General features: G+C 49.1%; 1 protein-coding gene across 12 annotated transcripts; it reads right to left on the bottom strand.

Annotated features, from left to right (window-relative positions):
• Positions 1-253: 253 nt before the first annotated feature.
• On the bottom strand, positions 254-25889 carry TAF8 (TATA-box binding protein associated factor 8). Of its 12 annotated transcripts, none has more exons than XM_040643469.1 (9): positions 25825-25889; positions 24872-25028; positions 21366-21464; positions 20958-21020; positions 19777-19901; positions 17794-17941; positions 16746-16888; positions 10213-10352; positions 254-768 (listed from the first exon to the last, which is right to left on the bottom strand). In XM_040643469.1, the coding sequence occupies exons 1-9, from the start codon at positions 25867-25869 to the stop codon at positions 582-584; spliced, it is 1107 nt and encodes a 368-aa protein (XP_040499403.1). In that variant the 5' UTR covers positions 25870-25889; the 3' UTR covers positions 254-581. The 12 variants fall into 12 exon arrangements, 9 of the variants coding, with proteins under 9 accessions (XP_040499403.1, XP_040499411.1, XP_040499405.1 ...); XM_040643471.1 differs by lacking the exon at positions 254-768 and adding an exon at positions 8165-9927; XR_005838326.1 differs by lacking the exon at positions 254-768 and adding an exon at positions 11961-12068.
• Positions 25890-26267: the final 378 nt, after the last annotated feature.

The following is a 26267-nucleotide window of genomic DNA, read 5'->3' as shown; positions in this document are numbered from 1 at the left end:
GCGAGCTCCCACGGGTTTGGGGACACAGGAGGCGGAAGTTTAAGAGACAGGCACTGAGGTGAGAGTGTAAGTTGCCACAACTTGTGAGACATCCAGGGACACCTGTCCACGTGTAGTGGGCACTCACGGTGAAATGACAGGCGCACCAATCTGCTCACGGCATCTGTGTGCAGAAGCCTGCAAAGCACCTCCGCGCCCATCACCTGGTTGAATAACGGTGGAGCCGCACTATGGACCACCATTGCAGCCGAGGGACAGAACGAAGCAACTTTTATTACTGACAGGGAACCACTCCCGAATGGTACACTGAGAAGTGGGGGAGAAAGCAAGGATCGTTTATACAGTATCTGCCATTGTGTAAAAAGAGGAGAGAGTATATACAAGCATTTGCATTGTATATACATAAGATTATATTGATAGGGACACACTGGTCGCCTCCAGGGAAGAGACCTGGAAGTCTGGGAAACAGGGCAAGAAGGAGATGCTTAGTCATCCCTTCTTTTTCTATCTTTGAAATTTTCTACCATGTACATAATCTCTTCAAAATTAAATTAAACAACTTTTTAGTAAAAAAGGAAAAGCTAGTAATAAAATGGAGAGGAGGGTAAGCCGCTCGCTCCAAGAGGAGGAGAAATACCTTGAATGTGTTTCCAGAAGCGAGAATGTCCATGGGCAATCTTTACCCTCAGGCCGACTGCCCCCCACTCGCACCTGAGCACTGCGGCCTGACTGACGTGCAGAGAATTAAGAACCTGTTTCAGTATGAGCCTGAGTAAAACAGAAGAATGGTAGACCCATCATCAGTGGTTGAGGAAAATTCATAAATGAATGCTTAACAAAGTCCTAAAGAAATCAAATTAGAACTTGGGGCCCCGGGGCTCTTTCATGATGGCAGATAACTGGCGAGGCTCAGGCCATTCCTCTTACACCCAGGGCGCTACTGCTAAGGGCCTGTGAGCCTCCCGACCCTTCTATTTAAAAGCCTCGCAGATCATCAGGAACTCACCTGGGCCAATGAGCTGGCACAGGGCCCATTCCAACCCCAGACGCCATCAGGTCAAAGGGCCCACTTCGGGGCGCCTGGGTGGCTCAGTCCGTTAAGCCTCTGTCTTTAACTCAGGTCGTGATCTCAGGGTCCTGGGATCGAGCCCCACGTCGGGCTCCCTGCTCTCCTTCTCCCTCTGCCCCTCCCCCCTGCTCATGATATCTCTGTCTCTCAAATAAATAAATAAAATCCTTAAAAAACAAAAAAAACGACCCCTTTCCTGGGGCGATACTGGTGTGGAGCAGGAGGAGATGTTCGCAAACCCAGCCTGCCTAGCTGGGGTGCAACCTGCGGGCCAACGGCCAATGCCGGATTTACAGGGGAGAAGGCTGGCTCCGGCTGGCTCCGGCTGGCACCAAACCAGCCCCCGAAGACGAAGATGCTACAGGAGGGCCAACAGGAGCCTCAGGGGCTGTGCGGGGGCCTGGTGGGGCCTTGGGGATGGAGGGTACCTGCCCTCCCGCCTTTCTGCAGGCCATCTCAGCTCTCCCCTGTCCCTTACCTCTTCCAGAAGCTTCGCTTGCCAACACCACCCCCTTCAGGCCGGTCTTCAGCCCTCAAGTCCCACCCTCTCCTGACACTTACCCCTCTGTCTAGATGCGTGGTGCTTGTGTTTTTGTCTCCCTGACTACAAGTGAGCGCCTGGGGGAAGAGAGTAACTGTGTGTTTTGTTTCCTCCCTCTCCCTGTTCCTACAGGACTCAGACTGCAGGGAGACGCCCAGAGGCCTGGTTGGCTCTCTTGGGGCCTCCAGTTTGGTGTTGCTGGTTGTCCCCCTTTGGAATCACGTTTGCTAAATGCCAAACTTCGTGGAACTGAGACACGTAGTCTCACACGCCCCTCCAGCCAGAACACCACCCAGCGGCCAGAATGATCCTGGCATTTCCTTGCTACCCAGCACTGAGTAACACCCAAAGCCCTTACCCAGGCCCTGAGGCTTTGCACGGTGTGACCCCCTGCTCCCCCCTGACCCCTCTCCAGGCACACAGCACTTGCTTTCCCCTCTCCCTGGAGTGCTTTTCCACTCGGCTGGCCTCATCGATGCATTCAGAGCCCTGCTCAAAGACAGCTTTCCTTCCCTACCCTTTCTAAGATAGCGACCCTTTTGGGGCACCTGGGTGGCTCAGCGAGTTAAATGTCTGACTTCAGCTCAGGTCATTATCTCAGGGTCCTGGGATCAAGCCCCTTGTCTAGCTCCACGCTCAGAGGGGGAGTCTGCTTCTCCCTCTCCCTCCGCCCCTTCCCTGTTCCTTCTCCACCTGCCCCCTCCCCCTGCTCTTGCTCTCTCAAATAAATAAATAAATAAATAAATAAATAAAATCTTTAAAAAATAAAACAAAATAAAATAAAATAGCACCCCCTTTGGCACCTCGCTCCTCTCAGCTGCTCCTCCAAACCCACTCACTCCTACCTTTCCCCTGCACTGTGCCCTGGGAGGCCGGCCCTCTGGCTTCGCTTCTCTGTTCAGCAGACAACAGGCAGGATACCCAAAGTCTGGAGGGAGGAGCCTGAGGCCAGGGTATTAATTCCCCAGCTGGCTCCTTCCCTCCAGGGTCGCCGTGTGTGACTGGGCGCCTCAATGACCCAAGGCCTCAGCTCTTGGCAGAGGGCACCCACACAGGCCTCTCTCCAGGTTCTGGTAACTGCCCGCTCCCTGTTACCCAGGTATTACACCACCCTTGTGTTCCCCCCTCCCCTCCACCACCGTTGGAGGTAATCCCTTTATTAAATCTTCCTTAAATTACCCAAAGCAGGGGCACCTGGGTGGCTCAGTCAGTTAAGCCGATAATGTCTGTTGAATGAATGAATGAATGAGGAAAGAAAGGATCAATATAATCTGGACAGGATATGGAGGCTGGAAGGACAGGCCGGATTGTAGGACGTGGTGGCCAGGAAGAGCATGAAAGAAGGCATGGGCTGCAGCAGTGATGAGAATGGCCTTCTCCCCCATTGGCATAAACCCCCCGTTGATGTCCTTCTTCGCATTTCTCCACAATCTAATGCTTTTGGTTTTGTTTTCTTCCCACTGGAAGTGAATTCCCTGGGGGCAGGGGCCATGTCTGCCTTGTTCACCGTGGTATCCTTAGAGCCTGGCATAGTGCCTGGCATACACAGAAGGTGCTAGATCCACATTTTTTCACTAAATGAAAGAGATAGGAGTTATCCAAAAGAAACAATGAACTGGCAGAGGCCCTGGGAAGCCAGGTTGGGCAGGTTAGACTTGGGCTGAGGAGCCGTAGGGAAGAACTGCGAGTCGTCCTGCAGGAAGGGAAAGGACTTGTAGGAAGGCGGGCCTGCAGGAGATGCAGGCTGGGGGACAGCAGGGACGTGCGGCCTCAGACTGGAACGGAGGGCAGAGGGGGCAGAATGTGGTGACTGACCCGATGCAGAGGAAGAAGGAAGATTCCAGAGGGTTTAGCCCTGGGGGGCGGGGGGGGCTGAGAGGATGAGAAAATGCTGTAAAGCCTGCCACCAAGGCCTGAGGCAAGTACTCAAGGGCCAGCTGCTGTGGGCCTATTTCTACCTTCCTTCTGAAGTGGGAAAGCCGGCAGCAGACGTGGAATCAGATCCAATCTGACTGCGTTGCATGGAGAGTATGTGGCGAGTGAGCTACAGACGGACGGATCCATAGCTGGGTGGGTTGGGGGAAGAGCCAGCAAAGAAAAGGGAAGCCAAGAGGTAGAATAACAAGGAAAGGAAGCTGCAGGAACAGCTCTGAAGGAAGGGGCAGCCAACAAGGTCACACACAAGAGGCAAAAGCTGGGCTGGACTTCACTGAGGGCCCCAGCCTAGAGGAGCACCTGACTGCTGGCCTCGGGGCCCGGCTGGCAGAGCCAAGGTGCCAAGTCAGGTGGCTTCCGTGTTCGGGAAGGGTTTGCTCCCTGTCCCATCAAGGCATTCCTGGGTACCCGCCCATTTGTGGCAGATTGCTGGCTGTCCTCCAGATCCATTCTCTTGTTCTTTCCATGGAGACAGAGCTCCCAAATTTTACCCGGACACTCAGCTAAAACCCACACTTCCTCACTTCCCTTGCCGTTTGATGGGGCCACTGACTAGGAGGGGGCAGCTTCCAGGGCTTGGGCTCTCCTGTGCAGACGCCGCCTCTCTCCTCCTTCCGCCAGGCTGGAACGCGGAGCCAGTGGAGAGGGGGCGGCTGCCTTCCATCACATGGGTGTGAGCAGCACCTGAGCTGATGGAGGAGCCGTGAAAGGGAAGGACACTTGACACCACCAGGCCACCAAGCCAGCCAGGACCACCTACCCAGACTTTCGTAGAAGGCATACATTTTGGTCTGAAACCACTAGATTTTGGGGACTTTGGGGAGACTCTACAGCCCAACTCATATTGGCACATGCCATTTAATCCAATGGAGATATCACCCGAGGTCAGACCAAAAGGTGTTCCAGCCCGTGTCTGTTTCCACAGGGCAGGGAAAGGGGCCACAGGCATTTCCCCTGACAAGATCGTCACTCTCCTCGTACCAGAATCCTTAGTCTCCTCACAGTCTGCTGCAGATGCGTTATTCGTAAACTGATCAAAGCCCTTCACAAATCTGTTTGTCCCTTCATCTACTTCCTCAAGGAATGGAGAGCTGTGATGGCAGCCTCAGCCTGCCTCCCCATCACCCCCTCTGTGTCACTGGTTCCATCTCTAGCTCCTTCTCCTCCCACCCGCGGGCCAACGGCCGCATGAGTGTGTGGCGGGAATCACTTTGCACACAGCAGCGCTCAGTGAATTTGAGGAAGAAGAAGGTAAAAAGCATGAGCTCGGGAGCAGGATGCCAGGTGCAGACTACAGCTCTGGGACTCAGCAGCCGCGTGGACCGCGGGAAGCTACTGACCTCCCTGCGCTGCCCGGTCCTCAGTTGGAAATGGAAGCAGTAAGAAAATCTACCATGAGATGATTGTGAGGAGTGAGTGAGCCAATACATGTAAAACAGTGATGGGCAAGTTAGTTACGTTCTCAATTAGTATTAGTTTTTATATGTAATTTTTAAAGCAACACGAAAAGTCTGGCACTGGCATAATATTGTCATTTAGAAGCCACGGTTGCAGACACTTCTCAGTAAATCGTCCTCACAAGGTATCATAATTATCCCATTTTATAGCAACTGGTTTGGTGCTCTGCCCCCGATTTCACAGCCGGTCAGTTGTGGGGCCACTGAATCACATGTCCTCTTAGAGCAACTTCAGGATTCTAGAAAAACAAAGCTCAAGAACCTCAGTTCCTTTTACGCTTGTTTCCCCAGAAGCCCAGGCCATTTTGTTACTGGTTTCTCAGTTTTCACTGGTCACCATTTAACTGCCCCCTGGTTAGAAACAAAGGAAAAGGGGCGCCTGGGTGGCACAACGGTTAAGCGTCTGCCTTCGGCTCAGGGCGTGATCCCGGCATTCTGGGATCGAGCCCCACATCAGGCTCCTCCGCTAGGAGCCTGCTTCTTCCTCTCCCACTCCCCCTGCTTGTGTTCCCTCTCTTGCTGGCTGTCTCTATCTCTGTCGAATAAATAAATAGAATCTTAAAAAAAAAAAAAAAAGAAAGAAACAAAGGAAAGGAGCCTGCTGAGTGTCCTCGCCAGAGGCCAGACTGGGGGGCTGCTGACCCAGGAAGGGGGCGTTGAGGATGGGGCGTGCTCATCAGTAAATAGCAAAAGGACTGTTTGTACACTTAGGAGACGTGAAAACCAAGTGCAGTGTGCGGATCTTATATTGATCTTGACTCAAGCAAGGCAACTATTAAAAACAAACAGAAACATTGTTGCGACAACTGGAGAAATCTGAATATGAACTGGATACTAAAAACGAAATCTCTGTTCATTTGTTAAGTATGATATTGACATGGTGATTATATTAAAAAAAAAAAAGAAAGTCTACATCAACCCACACAAACCAGCCCCCCAACACCCACACAAAAAAAACTAAGTCTTGACAAAGGTACAAATGTCATTCAATGACGGAAGAGTAGCTTTTCAACAAATGGTGCGGGATCAACTGGACATTTACTGACAAAATAACGAACTCAACCTAAATCTCACATCTCTAAAAATGTACGCAACATAGAACAAGGACTAAAATGTAAAACATAAATTTATAAAAATGTTACCAAAAAAAAAAAAAAAAAGGATTTTCAGGAGCTAGGGCTTGGTGAAGAGTTTTTAGACCCAACCCTAAAAATACCCATAAAACAAAACACTGATAAATTGGTCTTCAAAATTAAAAGCTTTTTGGTCTGCGGAAGATCCTGTGGGGAGGACACAAGGACAAGACGTGGAGTGGGAGAGTGTCTGCAAACCACACACCTGACACAGTTCTTGTATCTAGAATAAAGAAATCTCAAAACAAAGGAACAACCCAAAGAGAAAATGGGCAAGAGACTCAACTGGATTCCACCAGATAGCAAATAAGCACATCTAAACACAAGAAAAATACAAATTAAGGTCACAACGAGATATTACAGCCCTGTCAGAATGGCTAAAGCAACATAAAATAATAACACCAAATACTGGTGAGGATGTGGAGAAACTGGTTCACTCACACACTGCTACTGGGAATGCGCATGGTCCAGCTACTCTGGGGGAGTCTCAGTTCCTTTTAACAGTAAATGTGCCATTACCACAGGGCCCAACAATTACATTCTTGGATATTAATTGCAGAGAAGTGAAACTTAAGTTTACATAAAAACCTATACACAAACGTGCGTAGCCACTTTGTTCGTAATAGGGCAAAACTGGGAACAGCCTCGGTGTTCCTCGAAGCGTGAATGCTTACACACACTGTAGTGTATCCATACCATGCAGTATGACTCAGCAAAAACCCCCAAAGGAACTATCCAGACCTACAACCCCGAGGGCTCTTACTCATGCTGAGTGAAAAAAAGCCAACCTTGAAAGGTTATCCCTTTATGATTCCATTTATATTAACAATCTTTTTTTTAACTGTAAATTCTATGCCTAATGTGGGGCTCGAACTCAGGACCCTGCAATCAAGAGTTGCATGCTCCACGGACCGAGCTAACCAGGGGCCCCCATTTATATTAGTAATCTTCACTTATTTATTTTTTAAAGATTTTATTTATTTGAGATGGAGAGAAAACACGAGCAGGAGGAGGGGCAGAGGGAGAGGGAGAAGCAGACTCCCCGCTGAGCAGGGAGCCTGACACGGGGCTCCATCCCAGGACCCTGAGATCATGACCTGAGCCGAAGGCAGATGCTTAACCGACTGAGCCAGCCAGACGCCCCAACAATCTTTAAATACAGTTATAAAGATGGAGAATAGAAGAGCAGCCACCAGGGTTAGGGATGGGGAGATGGGGTTATGGAGAGACTGCACGAGGGAGGTGGGGGCGGTGAGGGAAATGTTCTGTATCTTGATTGTGGGGGTTGTTACATGAATCCACATGTAAGCAAACTGCACAGAGGAACAGGTGAAATCCGAATAAGCTCTGTGGGTTGTACTGAGGCCAGTCTCCTGGGTCTGATACTGCACCGGCTACACAAGATGCTACCGCTGGGGGAACTGGGCCAAGGGTACGTGGGACTTTTTTCTTTTTCCAACATGCTGTGAAATTAGCATGATGACTTAGTTACAGATTAAATGACACAGGTCTTGCGTTTACTTTAAAACCCAGGAAGAGGGGCACATGCGTGGGTGGCTCAGTTGGTTAAGTATCTTCTGACTCTCCATTTCAGATCAGGTTGTGATCTCAGTGAGATTGCGCCCCCGCATCCGCTCCTCACTCAGCGGGGAATCTGTTTGTCCCTTTGCCTCCCCTTCTGCCCCTCCCCCTGCTCTTGCTCTCTCTCAAATAACTAAATAAATAAAATCTTTTAAAAAGCCCAAAAAACAAAAAACTCCAGGAAAAAAAAAAAGTAAAAAAGGTGGGAGACATCAATGAAACAGAACTGAAAAAGACGTTGCTTAGTGTTGAAGCTGGGTGACGGATATACAGGGAAAGCACATACACTTTCCTCACTGTGTTTGAAAATTTCCAAAGTAGAAAGTTTTATACAGTTTCCAGGGGTACTTAGTCCAACAGAAGGACTAAGCCTTAACCGTCTACAGCCTTAACTCCTTGCTGTAACTTCTGAATACAAATTAAGTTCAAAGTATATCATTCTCTTTCATTTGCAAAGTTTTTATTATGACCTTTTACTAAAAGCCCATAAATCATGTCCTTAATCTGGCTCTGTTTACTACCTTTCCCCTTTAAGAAGTCTCCCAAAGTTATAAAAAATAGAAATTTATAAATACACAGTGAGAATTATGCACAGTTTTTACACAAAAACAGTCGGGTCAATGTTTCAAGCTGTCTAATCATCTCCCTGGGGCCTCTCATCCGGAACAGAATTAGGGCCTCCAATCTCAACAGCAGAAGTGGCAACTCTTTCCCAAACCCACCTCCTCCTCCTTCGGCATCGGGCAGGTGCTGGTTTTGGACAGTAATGGTGAAAGAAGAAGTACAGAAATGCTGATGGGGTGGCTGCCCCGAGAGCAGAGAACAGCCAGCCCGCAAGGTCTCAGCCCTGCACCTGCCAGGGCTCAAACCCGGGCCGGTAAACTCAACCGGCCGAGAATCGCCATGAGCCGAATCACAAACTCAGCAAGGGCCTGCTCGGACTGCTGTTCAGTTGAAGAATTTCAGGCCACCACCAACCTGAAGAATGCTTATTTGGTCCGGAGTGGGGGAACCCAAATATCTCCCCAGCACGCCCTCTTCAGGGACTGACAAGCAGCTCTTTGCCTCCAAGTAATGGGATAGAGGGCCCTGGAGCAACAGTGAGGCCAAAGGAACGAGGACCCTGCCGTCAAGTTTTTCAAGTCTTCAAATTCACCCAGAGCCTGGAAGGTGAGGAAATGACTCTGGAAGCAGAGAATCGGGAAAGTTCGATATGGACCTCAGGACGCTAACACAGGGAACAACCTGTTTATCCTGTGTTAACTCCCAGGTGTTGCAAGCATTTTTCTTCTTTGGACTTGGGTTTTAAATCTCTTCCTTTGGAGACCAGCCAAAGGGTATCAGCTTGCCCAGCATCTTCCTTAACACTTGGGGTTTTTTTTTCTTTTTTTTTGGTTTGTAGGGTACATCAAGGACGAAGTCTTCTCTCCCCAGGAGGAAAAGAGGTTGATCAGATTCAGACCTGCTTCTGGAAGAATACCCCGGCTTGGCCTGCAGGCTCCTCTCAGCCCACTTCCACCATAAGGTGGGACCACGGCCTTAGGTCCACGCCAGCCTTCCAGCAGACCAGCCAGGCCCATCCCTCAAAATCTCACCCTCCCCACCCCCCACCATCAAATCCTTTTCCTGTTGTTTACAATCGGTGATTCCTCTACAAGTCACAGTATAATATATCCACTGATAGGGCTCATCAGAGAAAACCTCTTTCCTGGGATGGAGCAGGACTCAGTTGGTAGTCCCCAAGCACACACCGGAGGGACAGTCCATGACAAATCCCTCAGGAGAGAGAGCGCTGCCCTGCTTTTGGGAGCATTCAGCAAGTGCCAACGAGAGAGTCAGTGCTGCCCTTACGCATCACTCTGACTCCTCTGTGTTTAACATATCTGCGCATGCCTGGTTTTCCAGGGTTCAAAGGAATCAAGTCCTGTAACAGCAACTGAAGTCACCAGGGGCTGCTTCGGCGCCCCACAGTCCAGTCAGGTTAAGAAAGTCTGAGCATCACCATCACGGCTTCCTCCACCCAAATACCCAGTGAAAACAGGTAATCTTAATATTAAGTTTGCTACTAAAATCATGTCCAGTCACACCGGCCGCCTTGGCTTGACTGCAAGGCCACCCTCTCTTCTTCCCTTCAGTGGCTTTAACCACTCCAGGAGAGGGTGTCCGCGTCTCTGTACAAGGCAGGCTTCCTTCTCGGCTCACGAGAGGGACCTAGAAAGAAGAGGAATCCATGGGGCCTGCCTGGTGGGGGCCCCACCTGCTCTCCTTCTAAGGGGGACAGCTCTAGGGCTGTGAGGGCTGGTCCCTGGGCTGCAGACGCTCGAACTCTTTGCAACAAGAGGTACACATGGGGGATGAATGAGGAGAGGAAACGGGAAAAGATTTCCCTTTCCCAAGGTTCAGACCCACTGGGGAGTCTCTCTTTTCTGCCAGGGAGCAGAGAAGACCACCTCAGTTGACCAGAGAAGCCTCTCTGCACCCCAGCTTCCAACTCACTTCTTCCTGCGAATCTTGGGTTTCTTCACAGGCCGCAGATAGGGGTTATCGATGACATTCTCCTCCCCGTTCCGGCTTCCCGACAAGGAGGGGTTCTGCTGCAGGACAGAGGTGTTCTCCTTCTCGGCTCCAGAATCATCCTTTGAGCAAAAGCCGAAATAAAGCAAAATACCAATGGCATAAGGGAAGAGATCATGCCCATAATAAGAACTACTATTAGCATCCCTTTCATCAAGCAATTAGAAGCCCAGGAGACCACTTTCTTTCTAATGGACCTATCCCTGCCCCTGGCGAAATGAGGCCCAGGCAAGGGCCAGCAAGCCGAGGAAGATGAGACCAACAGCTTGGACACAGGGCAGCTCAGAAAACACCACTCTGAACCTCTTGAGAAGGTAATGACACGAGTTAGAACAGAGCCCTGGCAGGGGCCGGGAGTCACAGGCAAACATTTAGATGCTCAAGGAGGAAGCCCAGCCTGTGTGGAAATAAAGAAAGAGAGAAGTGACCCGTGATGCTTTGCAGGACACGGGGCCAGAACAAATCATGTCCCCAGGACATCTCCTAGACCAAACCGAATGCAAATCATAATCGATTTCCTCCAGATTCTCAACTATCTGGTTCCTGCAACAGGTACAAATGATCATACTGCTACAGAGGCCAAACACTTCTAGAGCCCTGAGGGTTCCCACCAAGGCAAAGAGAGCGCACAGGCGCCAACACAGGAACGTCAACGACAATCCCCATCTGTGACATGCGGGTCAGCTCTTTCACTGTTTGCTTTTTGAGGAAAGTGATTTGAGAGAAAAGTTTATAGGTTTACATATATTCAACATGACCTCAATTAAAGCATTTTTTAATCATAATGTGTGTAGACATATTAAAAGTAGGTCGAAACATTAGAAACCAGTTCTGGGAATATGGGTGATTGATTCTCCTTTCCCTATTTATACTCTCTTCTGTTTTCCAAGTTCTTTAAAATGAGCAGAAGCTGCAGGGGAAGAGGGAAAAAAACCACACCAAGGACTTGACCTAGAAGCTCAGGCCTGAGGGAGAAGTGACCCGAAGAAGCCTGTTGGGCTGCGCCCCCTGGTGACAGGCCAAGCGTCCTGTCAGTGAGATTCCTGTTAATGTAATTGAGGCAAAAGAGGACCTGACCTCAACCAGAAGATTCTGTTGTCGAAGACAGCAGGGTAGAGGGCGCTGTGATTGGATGACAGGAACAGCAGGTTCCCTCACAAGGGACAGCAGGCGACAGGGACTCTAGGCACAGGCTTAGTACACCTGAAGAAACTGGCTCCCTTCTAGGTTCTGCTGCCCGCCCCTCCGTGCCCCACCAATTCTGTTCCCCCCAAAACCCAGTTCCATCCAGGGTCCCTGTGCAACAGCCGATCCCGTGGGACCACAACCTAGAGCCATTGTGGGCCCTCTGGAGGCTCTCTTGAAAGCGGGTGCCCGCAGGCCAACCTAGCTCATGCCAGACCCAAGGTCTGACCAGGACCAGACCTGCCTAGGGTATTTGGCTCCCAATCTTTCTGAAGGGGTTAATGGCTTGGCTTAGTAACCCACCCCTTATATCCCTGCTGTCTTCTCTACCGGAAACGCCCTGCCTTAAAGTTGCAGCAAGTTCGCTTTAACCATGCCTTAAGTGTTTCCTGAGATAATGAGGATGGGAGGGACAGTCAGGGGCACAGAAAAGCCAGCTCTGGGACCTCTGCCAGAGGGCACTAGGCTCCCTCCATTTGGCTCACTTGTCTCACAAGGCCAGGACGTGGGTCCCGAGTCATGGGACAACAGCTTCTCTTCTCCCAAGTACAGCTGGAAATGCCACTTTCTTGCCTCCTTCAGGGACAGGCAGCCTTGAGACAGGGAGGGATAGGAGTAGATAAAAGTAAAGTACCAAACTCACTGAGATTTGCTTGAAAAAGGTGGGAGCAGAAGAGTCTGTCAGGAGCTCCCTGAGCCTGCGAAGGCCTGAGTGTGTGAGCTCTGGGGAGCCCCCCCACACCCCGGGGTGACTGCGGTGCCTCACAGTTTCCAACACCGTTTTTCTACACTGACCACGGCCGCATGAGCCCCTCTGCCCTTACCTCTCTCCTGACACCCAGGATCGCATAGCTACCTGCTCGCTCAACATCTCCACCCGGCCTCGAGGAGGCACCTCAGACTTCTGTGCCAGAAACGGAACTCCAGCCCTTCCCCTGAGAGCAGTCTTCCCACAGTCCTCCCATGGCGACTCCGTCCTTCCAGCTGTTCAAGCCAAAACTCCACAGTCATCCTTGCTTTTCTTTCTCAGACTCCCACATCCAAATCTGTTAGGGTAACTTCTTGGCCTTACCTTCAAAATACGGGTAGAATCTGACCACTTCCACTCTCTCCACTGCAGCTGCCCTGTTGGACCCCCAGTAGCTCTCGTCAAGACTGTCACAGCAGCTTCCTAACTGACCTCCCCCATAGCCTGCGATCCTTGAGGGAGTTCCGCTATGTCCCTCCTCCGTTTCACACCCTCCCATGACTCCCATGTCACCCACTTAAAAGCCAGTTCTGAAAGCTGACTGCAGGGTCCTACCTGACCTGCCCTCCACCTCCCTCCCACTGCCTCCCTCAGCCACAGCCCTACTCACCTCTGTGTTGTTCCTCAGGGCCTCTGCACTGGCTGCTCCCTTTCCAGAATGCTCTTCCCCAGATATCCACATGGCTCACTTGCTCACTTCCTGCAAGTCTCTTGTCAAATGTCTCCTCAGTGATGTCTACCCTGATACCCTATTTAAAACTGAAGCTTCCATCTTTCACCCTGGATCTTCCCCCTCCTTGAACCCCTCGCCCCAACAATAGCATCTCCATCTTTAATAGACTGTAAATGATTCATCTATATATTACGTTCATTGTATCCCCTCCCCCCCCAGCCAACACAGCTTCCAAAAGGCAGATGTTCCGTCTGCTCTGCTCACTGAGGTATCCCAAACACCCAGAACGGTATCTGCCACATACAGGTACTAAATAAATATTTGTTGAGTAAATGAATGGTACATTGTTCACAAAAGAGCAAAAGTTTAGACATGGGTATTATCTGAGGAAGGCAGCTAGTTCAAATATAGAAGGAAAAAAAATTCTCTTACACACTAATTTAAAATGAATAGTCCCTTTATGTTCAAGTACATGGAGAAACCGGAACTGGGTTAAACAAAGTAACCAACTAGCAACAGTCCTCGAAAGAAGTGCTGCCACTGATAGATAAACGAATACTTTAAAATACCAGTTATTTAATTCACTGTGACGTTGTCTGTAAACCACAGATAGAAAACACAAGCGTCCACAGGGAGCTGGTGACATTGCGTGGTTATACCCCACAGTGGAGCACGATGAAAGCATAAGGAGGGCTGAAGAAACTCCTGACATACACCTATGGAATGAACACCAAGATACACCGATAAAGGAAAAAAGGAAGGGAAATGGTTTGTGATTTGCTATTTGTGTTTAAAACAAGGAGGAAACTGTGTCTCTGGGAGGATACACAAGAGACTGGTGACACTGGCCGCTTGGTAGGCGGGGAAGTGGATGACAGGGACCATGGATGGGATAAAGGATACATTTCTTTCTACACTGTGAATTTTGAAACATAGGATTGTACTTGCCATTCAGCAGAACAACATGAACAAGTCCAATTAACTGGATATCAATTGTTGCTAGGATTCTTTTCTTGAGGTCTTTTTATTTATTTCTTTATTTTAACAGAAGAGCAGGGGGTCGTACAGCCTGAAACGGTGGGAGGCTGGGAGAGGGAGCCACCAGCCAGGCACCCAATGTAGGCTGCCGAGTTAGGTGTTCCTATCCCTGCCTTGGTACTTCTGAGGAAAGACTCAGATGTTGGGGAATGCGACCCAGGTCATGTTATCTGGAAAGCAGAGCAGTCTGGACTGGAAGCCGGGCCAGCTCGACTCTTCCTACTCTCTGCCGTCTGGCTTGGCCTCTCAGTACCCTGGAGTCCTATAGCACCTCCTGCGTTCCCACAGCCTTGGCTCACTCACGGCCGCGACCTCACCTATGTCACCCCCTGTGGTGTCCTGTCACACACCTGCAGGCCTTTAGCGTCTTGGTACTTACAAAGGGATGGTGGTTTTGCTTAGAAGATGCCTCCTGTTCATAAGGTGAACCTCATCTGAGTCCACGACCCAATCACCGTATCTCAGACCAAATTAACTGAGTCCAAAACAGAACGGTAGGATAACAAGTTCCTCTGCTTTAGGTAAAGGCACGGGCTTCTAGCCCTAATTCTGAAAGGAACAATCCAACATTAAAGACACGTGCGTTCAAGCAAGGAGGCCCGTCGGCAAATAACAGAAGACAGCACAGGCCGGCTGCACTCCACCTGCATGCTGGAGCTGCTGGCTGCCACCTGCCGCCTGGAACGGTAGAGAACACGAGGAACGCTTGGTCCAATGACAATCACCAAGGCATCCTTGGCTTCAAAGTCAGGGCCGGCCTTAAAGGATGGATGAATATGGTAAGCAGACCACAGGGTCCCACAAGCCTTAAAGGTATCCAAACTTCTAGAAGTTCTGTGGCTGTACTTGGCACTTTCTCACAAAGATGCAGGAACACGAGTGGGGTCTTATCCTTGTATGTACTGAGTACAACACATCGATACCCAGATGAGAACATCCAAGAGCTCTGACGAGCACGTCTCACCCGCCTTGGCCTCTGTGCCCACGCACTCTATCTCCTCCCCCGGGAGTGAAATGCCCCTAACAAGGCCAACCCTCCACCATGCCCTGTCCCCTAAATCCCTTACCTCTCACCTACCAAAGAACATCAATCCAAAATGTTTCTTTCTCTCCTGCATCCACCTTTCCTCTCTACCAGATCATCCCATCAGCATACTGACATCCTGTTCTTTCTTTTATCTTAAAGAAACAAAAATAAAAACGCCTCTCTTAGCCCCTTAATGTTCCCCCTTGGGCCACCGCTCCATTTTTCTCCTTCCCTTTAGAGCAAAATTCCTTGAAACCATTGTCTGTATAAGTGCTGTCCAACGGAACTTTCTGCAATGATGTCAGGGTTCGCATCTGCACTGCCCCATGTGGTAGCCACTACCCGTAGGTGGCTATTTAAGGAGTGGCCCGTGTGACTAAGAAACTGAATTTTTAGTTTTATCTCAGTTACATTAATTTCAGTTTTTTAAAAAATTTTTAAAGATTTTATTTTTAAGTAATCTCTACACCCAACACGGGGCTCGAACTCACAACCCCAAGATCAAGAGTCACACACTCTACCGACTGAGCCCACCAGGCACCCCTAATTTCAGTTTAAATAGACACACGTGGCTACTGTAACGGACAGCACAAGTCTGTACTTATGGAGCCCAGCTCCTCTTCTTTTTATCCTTACCCACTCCCAGGGAGCTCACCCAGTCTCATGGTTTTAAACACAATCTGCGTGTTGATGACTCTCAAATTCGCATCTCTGCCCGACAGCTCCTCCGACTCCAACTCACATCCATCTCTCCACCTGACATCACCACCGGCTGTTTAATGAGCATCTCAGTTACCCTGTTTCACCGGACTCCTGCCTCTCCCCTAGCTACCTGGCCCACCTAGGGCTTCCCTAGCTTAGCTGAAGGCAACTCCATCTTTCCTGTTGTTCAGGAGAAATGCCTTGCAGTCCTCTTTGGCTCTCTCTTTCTCACAACTCATACCCACTCCATCGCTTGGCTCTGCTCTGAAAATAGTCTAGAATCTGACCAAACAATCTATCTGACCACGTCTCATTGCCTTTGCTTCTACTACCACCGCTCAGTTTACTGCAGAGCCTCCTAAGCGGGTCTCTCTGCTTCTGCCCTTGTCTTCTGCAGTCCACTGTCAACACAGCAACCTGACCTTGTTAAGAAACCTACATCAGACCCTGACCCTCCTCTGCTCAGCATTCCCAATGGCTCCCACCTTACTGAGAAAAAGCCCAGTGTTGAGTACAGGCTTTAAGATGTGACTGACCAGGAGCTCCCCCTTGTTCATGCCACCTTGATGGCCTTGCTGTTCCTCATCTCAACAGCTCCCACCTCAGGGCCTTTGCATCTCCTATGCCCTCTGCAAGGAATGTTCTACTCCCAGATACGTATAAGCCTTATTCCCTTCAGGTCTTCCCTCAAATGTTACCTTCTCAGTCACCCTATCCAGTACCACATCCCCTCATACCCACACTACTTCCTATCTCCTAATTTATCATTTTTCTTAGCTATGTGAAGGCAGGAAATTTTGTCTATTTCGTCTCCTACTAATTCCCCAGTACCCGGAACTGTGCCTGGTTCTGGCAGACACTCGTTCAATATTTGATGAATGAATGAATGGTCCCCATGACATGGACTTATCTCTCACACAAGAGCTCATGTCACACTTGGATCATCATGAGCCCGTGATCTAAGTCCCTAACACAAAGCCAGAGGCCCGGGGTAGGTCATGTCTACTTCCCAGGGTGATAGGCTGAGGGCAGCAGGGGCGAGTTTTAGGGGTACTGTGAAGCAGGCAGAAGGCAGGACCCACCGTACTGATATGAAGAGGGAGGTTCTCTGTGTCTGTCTGCTCATCCTGTTCCGAGGAATCCGTCTCTTCCATCTGTTGCATCTCCAGCTCCGACGGGAGAAGGGCTGTCAGATAGGGGATGGTGAAAGGCCTGGCGGCGATCACTAAGAAATTGGAAGAGAGGCATCATTCCAGTCACGGTGTCCTTGCAGCGGGCTAAGAGCCTCACAACAGATGCGTGAGCAGCAACGAACAACAGTCATGGCTGATGCGCTCGAACACTCATCCCGGACCACACAACGTCCCATACGCTATCTTTAATCCTTGCCTCCACCCTAAGTACGATTGCCAGCCCCATTTTACAGATGAGGACCCTGAGGCATGGAGTGAGCTTCCTATAATGAATGGTGGTGGGAACAGTTCCCCACTCACAGGTTCACGAGAGAATTCAATGAGATAATACAAGGGAAAGGATTAGCTCGGTGTCTGGCACTTGTGAACTGTTAGCGGCTCTTATTCCAGGGCCAGGCCCACAGCAAGCATTCTATAGGGCCTTGCTTACTCAGTCAATCACCCAAACCAATCTCTCTTGTTCAGCTCTGGAAAAACCGAGGCCTACAGAGATGAGGTAACGTGGGCACACAGTGAAATGGCAGAGCTGAGATGAGAACTTCAGTGAGGGGGAGCCTGTGAAAGGACATGGTGAAGAGCAGAGAACGGGGGTGGGGGTGTTCGGTCAGTGCCTCGCCCCCTAATGTCAGTGTCCCTCCTACTGCCAGGGCTTCCCCTTCCACCGGGTGAGTCTCTCTGATGCCTATGGCCAGTCACGCTCAAGGTAGCTTGAACTGAACCTCAAAGAGCTGATCCCCACAGAGGCCATAACAGTTTCAGTCACCGGTTAGGGACAGGCCCTTCAGACGTGGGAACAGGAGCCAGAAGTGTGAAGACCAAGCTGCCCCCAAGACAAAGACAGAGCTCTCGTTTCTTCCTATCATGCTGAGAGAAAGGAAAGATGGAATGATTATTTCAAACGACAAGACAGGGTCCCCAGAGGGGGAGAGACTCTTACATGGAAATGTGCTGACGTCATCTTTGAAAAGACTCTGGGTCTCGCCTGTCTTGGCCATAAAGCGGGTGAGTGCCCGCTCCACATCCCGCCTCTGGGATGCTGCCTTCTCCCGCAGGACCTGGTAGTCTGACACGGGCTCGCGGTACGTCTGGAAAGTGAAGGGCAAAGACACGAGAGGAATATCCATGGATCATTCTTGCTGTTGTGATGTCCTTCCACCCTTTTGGTGCCCCACTGACATTACTTGGAGCTGAGATCCCCAAGGGCAGTTGGAGGGGCAGAAAGAAAATGATGTAACTATGACTAATATTTATTTTTAAGCTTAAAAATTAAGAAATGCACATTTACTATAGCAAATGCCCCCAGGCCTTCATGTAGCTTCTGTGACAGCTGGTCTCAGGCCCGAGAGACACACCCTGAGGGGAGAGTGGGAATCCCCCAGTCCCACCAGTGTAATAGGACATCCTGCAGCATGTGAGCGGCTGCTTACGTATCGGCCTGTTTTCTTACACCGACCTTTACAAACTGGCTATGTTGTCCCAAAAGGGCCCCTCGAGGACACACAGACTGAGGCTATCACTGTAAGTGCAAGTCAGCAAGAAAACGGTGGGCTGACACTGCCCTGGCTCCTAACGATGAGCTCTTTGGCAATCACGTCACCGAGTGAAAAACGGCCGAGATCTCATTAGGATGAGAAGTTCATGAAAACATTTTAAACTGTTAATGGTAAAACTGCCATTTTAACCATGACCAAAACAGCAACTACTCTTCATGATATGGAGATTAGATTTTTAAAAGAGCTAATGGAACCACTTGGCAGTATCTACTAAAGCTGACCACACGTACCGCCGATGACGCAGCCATCCCGCCCCTGGGTATGTACCCAACAGCATGCGAACATACGAGCACTAAAAGACATGTCACGATTTCAAAAAATAAAACGCAGAGGCGATCCCACGGCTGCCACTACAAAGGAGTGAACGTGTTTCCTGAACCTTTAATGAGGCTGAGAGTATCTGTTCATGCATATAATTTTGGCATACTGTTACATTATATTCATGTCAACAAGCAAACACCGCAATATGCGCTTAATGTTTTTACTGTCAAAGGTACACTAGACAAGAGTGAGAGACTGTTGTAGGTTGAACTGTGTCCCCCCAAAAAGAGATATGCTGTTGAAGTCCTAACTCCGGTACATCAGAATATGACCTTACTTGGATATGGGATCATTGCAAAATGTAATCAGTTAACATGAGGTCGAACTGGAGTATGGTGGTACTAATCCAATATGACGGTGCCCTTAGAAGAAAATGGTCACATGAGGGGAGATATAGAGGATGCCCCGTGAAGACAGTTGGAGGGACGCATCTATAAGCCAAGGAATGCCACAGACTGCCTACAAACCACTCAAAGCTAGGAAGAGGCAAGGAAGGATTCCCCTGCAGGTTTCAGAGGGAGCCTGCTGACACCATGATTTTGAACTTCTAGCCTCTCGAACTGTAAGACAATGCATTTCCGTTGTTCTAGGCCACCTAGTTTGTGGCACTTTGTTACAGCAGGCAGTCCTATGACACTAATACAGAGACTACTGGTCAAGGACAATGGCCATGTTGCAATGGCGGGTGACCATCTATTCCTGAGGTATGGAGCGATGTCCTGGAGGACTTGCCCCGACAGCCTGCCTGATGGCCATATTTGCACCAGTACATGGGGTGGAGGTGAGGACAAAAGAAGTGTGTGGAAGACCTCTGGGCACACCACACCTTTCCAAGGGAAGGTGAAACTGCGAGTTTGGCAAATGAGAGCACATTCGAACCACGGAGAACACAATTCTCCTCCGCCAAATTATGTGTCAATGAGGAAAGACATTCGGAATTCTGAACCACCCTTTTACCAACAAACTTTTGGACTCCAGTCTGACTGTCAATAGGAACTGACTACTTTTGTATCAGTCACAGTCCCCGGTGTGGCCACGTCACTCACCGGAGTTTTGATGTAGGTGTGCGGGTCAGGGAACTCGGGAAAATGGCTGGGGATGTGCGGCGGGTGGGGTCGGTTCTGCCCTGCAGTGAGGGCCTTGGGGGTCACCGGCTGATTGGTCACTGGAGCTGCAACAGAGTCACAACCGGTTACTCCGCCACCCCAGGCCGTGGGTCTCTACCCCATCCCTCCTTTTCTCAAAGTAAATGCTGGACCTCAATGCTCTCACTGTACAATAGGCACTTTGTATTTCTATCAATAAAGAGCCTTCATTGGCTTGAGGACCTGAGAAGGTCACCCCCGCGATGCCCGGCCCTGCTGGATGACCTGGGGTCACAGTCCCACGTACAATAATCTGCCTGCATGCCGCTTAGGTAGGAGAGTGGGTGGCTGTGGCAAGTTAACTACACGAGGGAGCATGCTGAGGAACGAAGGAAATGGGGTAGGCTAGCAACTCTCTTCCCATAGAACCCGGATGACAAAGACAAACCCTGAGCCAGGCAGGGTAAGTCAGGGTGGGCTAAGGAGAACAAGAAGGGATTGAAAATAAAAATGGTCCTTTCCACTGTTACTCTGAGAGAATTTCTTAAAAAGGCGCCACCATGAAAAGAGTGTGGAGAAGAAATGTAGTATATTCTCCCCAAGGTCCTACAAGCCCAAACTACTTACTCCCAAGTCAGTTTATGGCACTCAGTTTATCTAAGGCAGAGGTCATCCAACTTTTGTGTAAAGGGACAGAGTAAATATTCTAGGTTTTGCCAGCCATACAGTCTGTCACCACTACTTAACTCTGCCATTATAGCACGAATGCACCACGGATAGTAAGTAAATGTGGCTGTGTTCCAATAAAACTTTATTTACATAAATAGGCAGTAGGCCTCCAGGCCATAGTTTACGTGACTGAAGATGACTGAGACCTTTCACATTCTTCACACAGCCCTCTTCTGGGGCTAAAGCACAAGGAACCACAGCAACACCTCAGAAATGGTTTACCTTTCTGGTGACTGAACTTCACACCCTAATCCTATTAACCTAAATAAAGATCCTCTTGCAGGTATCCCCAGATAACGGAAGGGAGCCCACACTGGGAAGTAGCTACAAACCGATCCTTGCCCTATTCAACGAAGTCAGTCCACGACCATTAACTGAGCCCTTACTGAGTCCCTCAGTTCCAAGTCACTTACGGGCAGTGATGACCATCCTCTGAGACCGTTTCGCATAAGCAGGGAGGGTGTCCACATTGAAACCTAAGAAACAGGAGAGCAAAAATCACTGCCCAGACCACCGGCTACTGAACACGGAAGGGGGAGGAACACCGCGGCGGCAGAGCTGAAGCCCCCAGCTCGAGTGCTGGGCTGCCGCTCCAAAGCCGCTCCGGCAGAACCCCCCAACAGGAAAGTAGGAGGTCTCGTAAACAGATTCCGAGGAACGCTCTTTTGAGGGAACCCTCTCTCAAGCTAAAAGCAAACCGGGAGACTCATGAGGGAACTCAAGAACACTCGGCAGACGGGGCTGACTCCTGGGGACTCTTCTTTCTCTTGCAGCTCCAGCTCGGCTGCACTGGAGAACTGGAGAACTGGAGGGGTACTCACCCATCTCAACAAGCGTGACCACGATGTCCGACAGTGTGGGCTGCGTCCTGGCTGTGTGCTCACAGTAGGACTTGGCGCTCCTCCCGATTTCTGAAATGTCTGGCAAAGGATCAAAGGCATAAAGTCTTATTCTCAGTTCCCCAAAAGTTAAGTGCAAAATTATCGTGACGAGCCAGCAATTCCACTCCTAGGTAGATACCCAAGCGAACTGAAAACAGACACTTGAGCACCAGTGTTCATGGCAGCATTATTCGCAGTAGCCAAAAGGTGGGCACATCCCCAGATGAATGGATAAACAAAATGTGGTCCACACACACAACGGAGCATTATCCAGCCTTCCGAAGGAATGAAATTCTGATCCAGGCTACAACATGGACAAACCTTGAAAATGCTATGCAAACTGAAATAAGTCAGACATAGAAAGTCAAATATTTTAAGATTCCATTTATATGAGGTACCTAGAGAAAAGAAAAGTCAGACAAAAGGTGGATTTGAGGTTACCAGGAGCTTGGGGGAAGGGGGGATGGGGAGTTAATGTTATGGATATAGTGTTTCTGTTTATTTATTTATTTATTTAAAAGATTTTATTTACTCATTTGTCAGAGAGAGAGCATAAATAGGGAGAGCGACAGGCAGAGGGGGAAGCAGGCTCACCGCTGAGCAGGGAGCCCGATGTGGGACTTGAACCCAGGACCCCGAGATCACGACCTGAGCCGAAGGCACAAGCTTAACTAACTGAGCCACCCAGTTGTCCCAGTGTTTCTGTTTAGATGATGAAAAATAGTGTTGACAGTTGCTCCATATTGTGAATGTATTTAATGCCACTGAATTGTTCATTTACAAATGGTTATGTTGGTAATTTTATGTTATGTATATCTTGCCACCAAAAAAGGGAGAGAAGGAACAAATTTTTGTTTCTTCTATCTGAAGCTGAACTTCTACTTAAGAGTTATTGGGGTGCCTGGCTGGCTCAGTTGATGGGAGTGTGTGACTCTTGATCTTGGGGCTGTAAGTTCAAGCCCCAGGATGGGAGTAGGGATTACTTAAAAATTAAATCTTAAAAAAAAAAAAGTTATGCCAAAGTCCTTCAGGGAAAAGGGAAGGCATGAAGCTGGGCTCCATAAATGAGGTGGATGGGCAATTTCATGACAACTAAAATTGTGCTGAATTTTACATACAGAAAAGCCTTTTTTTGGGGAGAGGTCCACAGATTTCATCAGATACAAAAGGAGCCCCAAAAGGTAAGGATCACCTGCTCTAGAAGCCCTAATGTTTCAGCAGTTCAAAGCAAGTGGTGTCTGAGAGGGAAGGGTGTTGAGCTGAAGACCCACCACCAACTCACCACTACCCTGGGCAAGTGACTAGTATTGGCTTCCATACCTGAAAATGGTGGGCAGCGTCTGCTTACTGCGGGGAAAACCTAATTAGAATCCTGGTAGAATGTCTTAGAAACAAGCCAGGTGGCAGTTAAAATATCTATGCCCATTTGGCATTTTTCTTTTCTTTTTTTTTTTTTCCTCAGCAGGTCCTAGGATTTCAAAGGAGATGTACAAGAAATGTAGAAAATAGTATTCAGAAACTTTGCTCTGAACCCAGTCTAAGATTGGAGTCCCTAGAAACTAAGTGATTGTAGGCAACAAACACAAAAACGGTGCCTGGTGCTTATAACTAACACAAATCCTGAAACTTTGATCTCCAGAGCTCTTGACAACATGGAAGTGCTCACATCTTAGCGAGACCCCAGCTTAAGCCATCTATCCTCGGTATTCCTTGGAACAAAGTGGCAGAATTTTATACTATTTTCAAGCCTTTTAGTTTCAGTATTCACAGCTTTCCAACACAACTATTTCAGCTCCATCCCCCCTCTTTCTTCTGCGAGAGAAACTATGTCTTCTGAGAGAAAAAAGGCCCTCTTGTCCAGTGGTTATCAGAAAGAACTGCCTCAACCATAAGGACCTTTAAACTCTGAATTCCAAGATCTTTTCAAGAACTGAATTCTTCTCTGTTGGGAACTATTAGTCCATTCTTTCAGGACAAAAGTTCTTGAAGTGTGGTCTGGGAATCCCCAGGCAGCCCTGAAATCCTTTTCAAAGTCCAGAGGCCAAAACTATGTTCATAATTAAGTGAAGACATTCTTTGACTTTTTTTACTCTCATTGTCTCACGTAGTTTTCCAGAGGTTATATGGCCTAGGATGATATCATGGCTCTGAAGGATAATGGAATATGGGCTTGTATATGTTTACATTAAAAATTTTTCTCAATTTTATTTCCACATGTGGCAAGAATCACTCTTTATAAAGCCCATGTAGACAACACTCCTCAGGACCCTCAATATTTAAGAGTCTGAAGAGGCTCTAAGACCAAAACATTTGAGATCACTGCTTTAGGAAAACATTTGGTATTTAAAAGTTCCGAACATCAGCTGCGGAGAGAACCTCACCTCAGACCACGTCCTTCCTGGGGCAGCCCGCAGTGAGTGCCTGATCAAGAACTGAGTACAGAGGCGGGGCCTTTTCGGCCTGACGCGGCCAACTCTGAAGGGCAGCAACAGCTCCAGAACTGTCCATTGAGTTAGCCAATTCTTTATTTGGCCTGCATTGCAGTTCACTTCTCCCTCTGCCCAAACCTTTTTCTTCCTTTCATCTGTAAATGTTGATCCCTCAAAAGACAACTTAAAAATAACCCCATCTTTTTTTTTTTTTTAAAGATTTTATTTACTTATTTGACAGAGACAGCCAGTGAGAGAGGGAACACAAGCAGGGGGAGTGGGAGAGGAAGAAGCAGGCTCCCAGAGAAGCAGGGAGCCAGATGCGGGGCTTGATCCCGGAATCCCGGGATCACGCCCTGAGCCAAAGGCAGACGCTTAACGACTGAGCCACCCAGGTGCCCCAAAAAAATAATCCCATCTTTCATCCCATCCTACTTTCCACCACCTCCCCACCCCAATAGACTAAAGCAGGGAAATACGTTGCTCAAACAGAAAAGCCTGTGTGAGACTACTCCATGCTCCTACACCTCAACCTGTTTCGAGTGTTTTTTTCCATTCTGTAAAATTTATTTGCCCCACCTTTGTATCACATACTATAGCATTTGATTATCCAATGTGTAGCATGTATTCATGGGAATTAATTGTGACTGCAACAAAACTGTTCACTTCTTTGAGCACAGGGAACAAGCAGCAACAACAGCACCAGCAAGGCATCAAGAGCTTACAACATTCCTAACGTCGAATGTTTTACATACGCCCCTCACTTGTCTTCACAACTCCATGAGACACAATTATCCTACTTCACAAATAAGGAAATGGAGGTTCAGGAGGTTTGGTGACTTGCTCAAGCTATGAAACGGCAGAGTGATGGCTTACATCCACATCCATCTGATTCTAAAGCCTGTAAGTCACTTTACTACACTCCTCCTTTTCCTAAATCCTAACATTATCAGATTGCAGGACACAGAACAGATGTTTGGTTGACTCAAGGAAGGCCTATTGGTTCCTGGTACTTACAGCTCTGCAGCATCTCTGTCAATGTTTCCACAGATGCTTTCTCAGCACTCTCGAACCCTGCCTCTGTCAACAAAGAGCTCACAACCACTTGAAGGGTTCGCCTCCGGGCCAGATGGTAGTTGTCAGCAGGGTTAGTGGATTGTTTACTTCCTGATCTCTGTGAATCAGCGCCCCATTAAAAAAAAAGAAAGAAAGAAAAGATTTTCACCCATAGGACAAGGGTGCCGTCAAATAGCTCACCTATCATCAATGGCAAGCAAAGGTTCTTTCGCTAAATATTTATCAGCGCTAAATAAAATATGGTAGCCGCTGGTGTTTAGACTTATAAATCCTGGCCAACTGAGTAATAATCAGGTACCCAAGGGGCTCGAAATATCAAGGAGATACCTAAAACTTAAAACGCCAATAACACAAAATGTCTGGTTTTTTACTTCCTATTTTAGCAGATTATCAAAATATATAGCTGAAAAAATATGCATGATGGGATTGAATCCATGCCCAGCTCCCAGAAAACAATGATCTCTCTCTTTTCCTCCCATCTCCACACCATTTCACCACCCAGAAAAACTAAAACACCACCACACGATGCTGAAGAGAAGAAGGCAAAGGACAACCGCTCAGAAAAGTAGGAAAGCTGAATATTTTGAAACGGGAATCCCTCCCAACTTTGGCTGGCCTATAAGAAGGCGAAACCAGCCTCTTCGGACCAATCAGGAGGTGTTCCGGGTTCCCAACCCCCAACAGGGAAGGAGCCAATCAGTACACGGGTCCACCAACTCAGGAGGCCGTAGCCAAGTCCCAAGGAGGGGGGCATATATGGCCTGAAAGATGCTCCCACCACTCGGAGCTCATAGCGGGGCTGGATTTCTGGCTATGAGCTTGTTGCCCACACTAGGGGAAGTTACAGAATGCCCAGACTCTCTCGGCTTCGGCCCCGCGCCTCCCGCCCTTACCGTTCCGGAGCCACCGGCCCCGGCAGTGGCCGCCGTGTCGGCCATCTTGCTCTGGCGTAATGTGCGCGAGCGCAAGGCAGTATGGGACTTGTAGTCGCGGAACGGGGAGGGACGGGGGAGGGGCGGAGGGGCGGAGGGGCGGAGGGGCGGAGGGGCGGAGGGGCGGAGGGGCGGAGGGGCGGAGGGGCGGAGGGGCGGGGCGGCGTGCACACCTCGGAGCTTTCCTAAGCCCAGGCGGGTGGGGGTGGGGGTGTGGGGGTGTGTGTGTGTGTCTGAGGACCCCGGCCCACGTGACCGTCAGTGAGTGGTAGGTTCTTGGGGCCCCAGTGAGCCTCGGAATTGGCTACGAAGAGAAGCCCTGAGTCTCACACCGATTCCTAGACGAAATCGTTTCTCATAAAGAGCACATTCCTGGAACCTCCAAACTTGCCTGTTAAGCAACA

The sequence above is a fragment of the Ursus maritimus genome, unplaced genomic scaffold, assembly GCF_017311325.1.
Source record: "Ursus maritimus isolate PB19 unplaced genomic scaffold, ASM1731132v1 scaffold_29, whole genome shotgun sequence".
Classification (NCBI taxonomy): domain Eukaryota; kingdom Metazoa; phylum Chordata; class Mammalia; order Carnivora; family Ursidae; genus Ursus; species Ursus maritimus.
The sequence above is the reverse complement of the archived record's forward strand: the minus strand, read 5'-3'. Positions and strand labels throughout refer to the sequence as shown.

Coding starts and splice junctions, on each gene's coding strand:
- TAF8 (XM_040643469.1), bottom strand. CDS start 25,869: ATGGCCGACACGGCGGCCACTGCCGGGGCCGGTGGCTCCGGAACG. Junction 21,021..21,365: donor GGTCACGCTTGTTGAGATGG/GTGAGTACCCCT, acceptor CCTGTTTCTTAG/GTTTCAATGTGGACACCCTC. Junction 16,889..17,793: donor TGACGTCAGCACATTTCCAT/GTAAGAGTCTCT, acceptor CCAATTTCTTAG/TGATCGCCGCCAGGCCTTTC.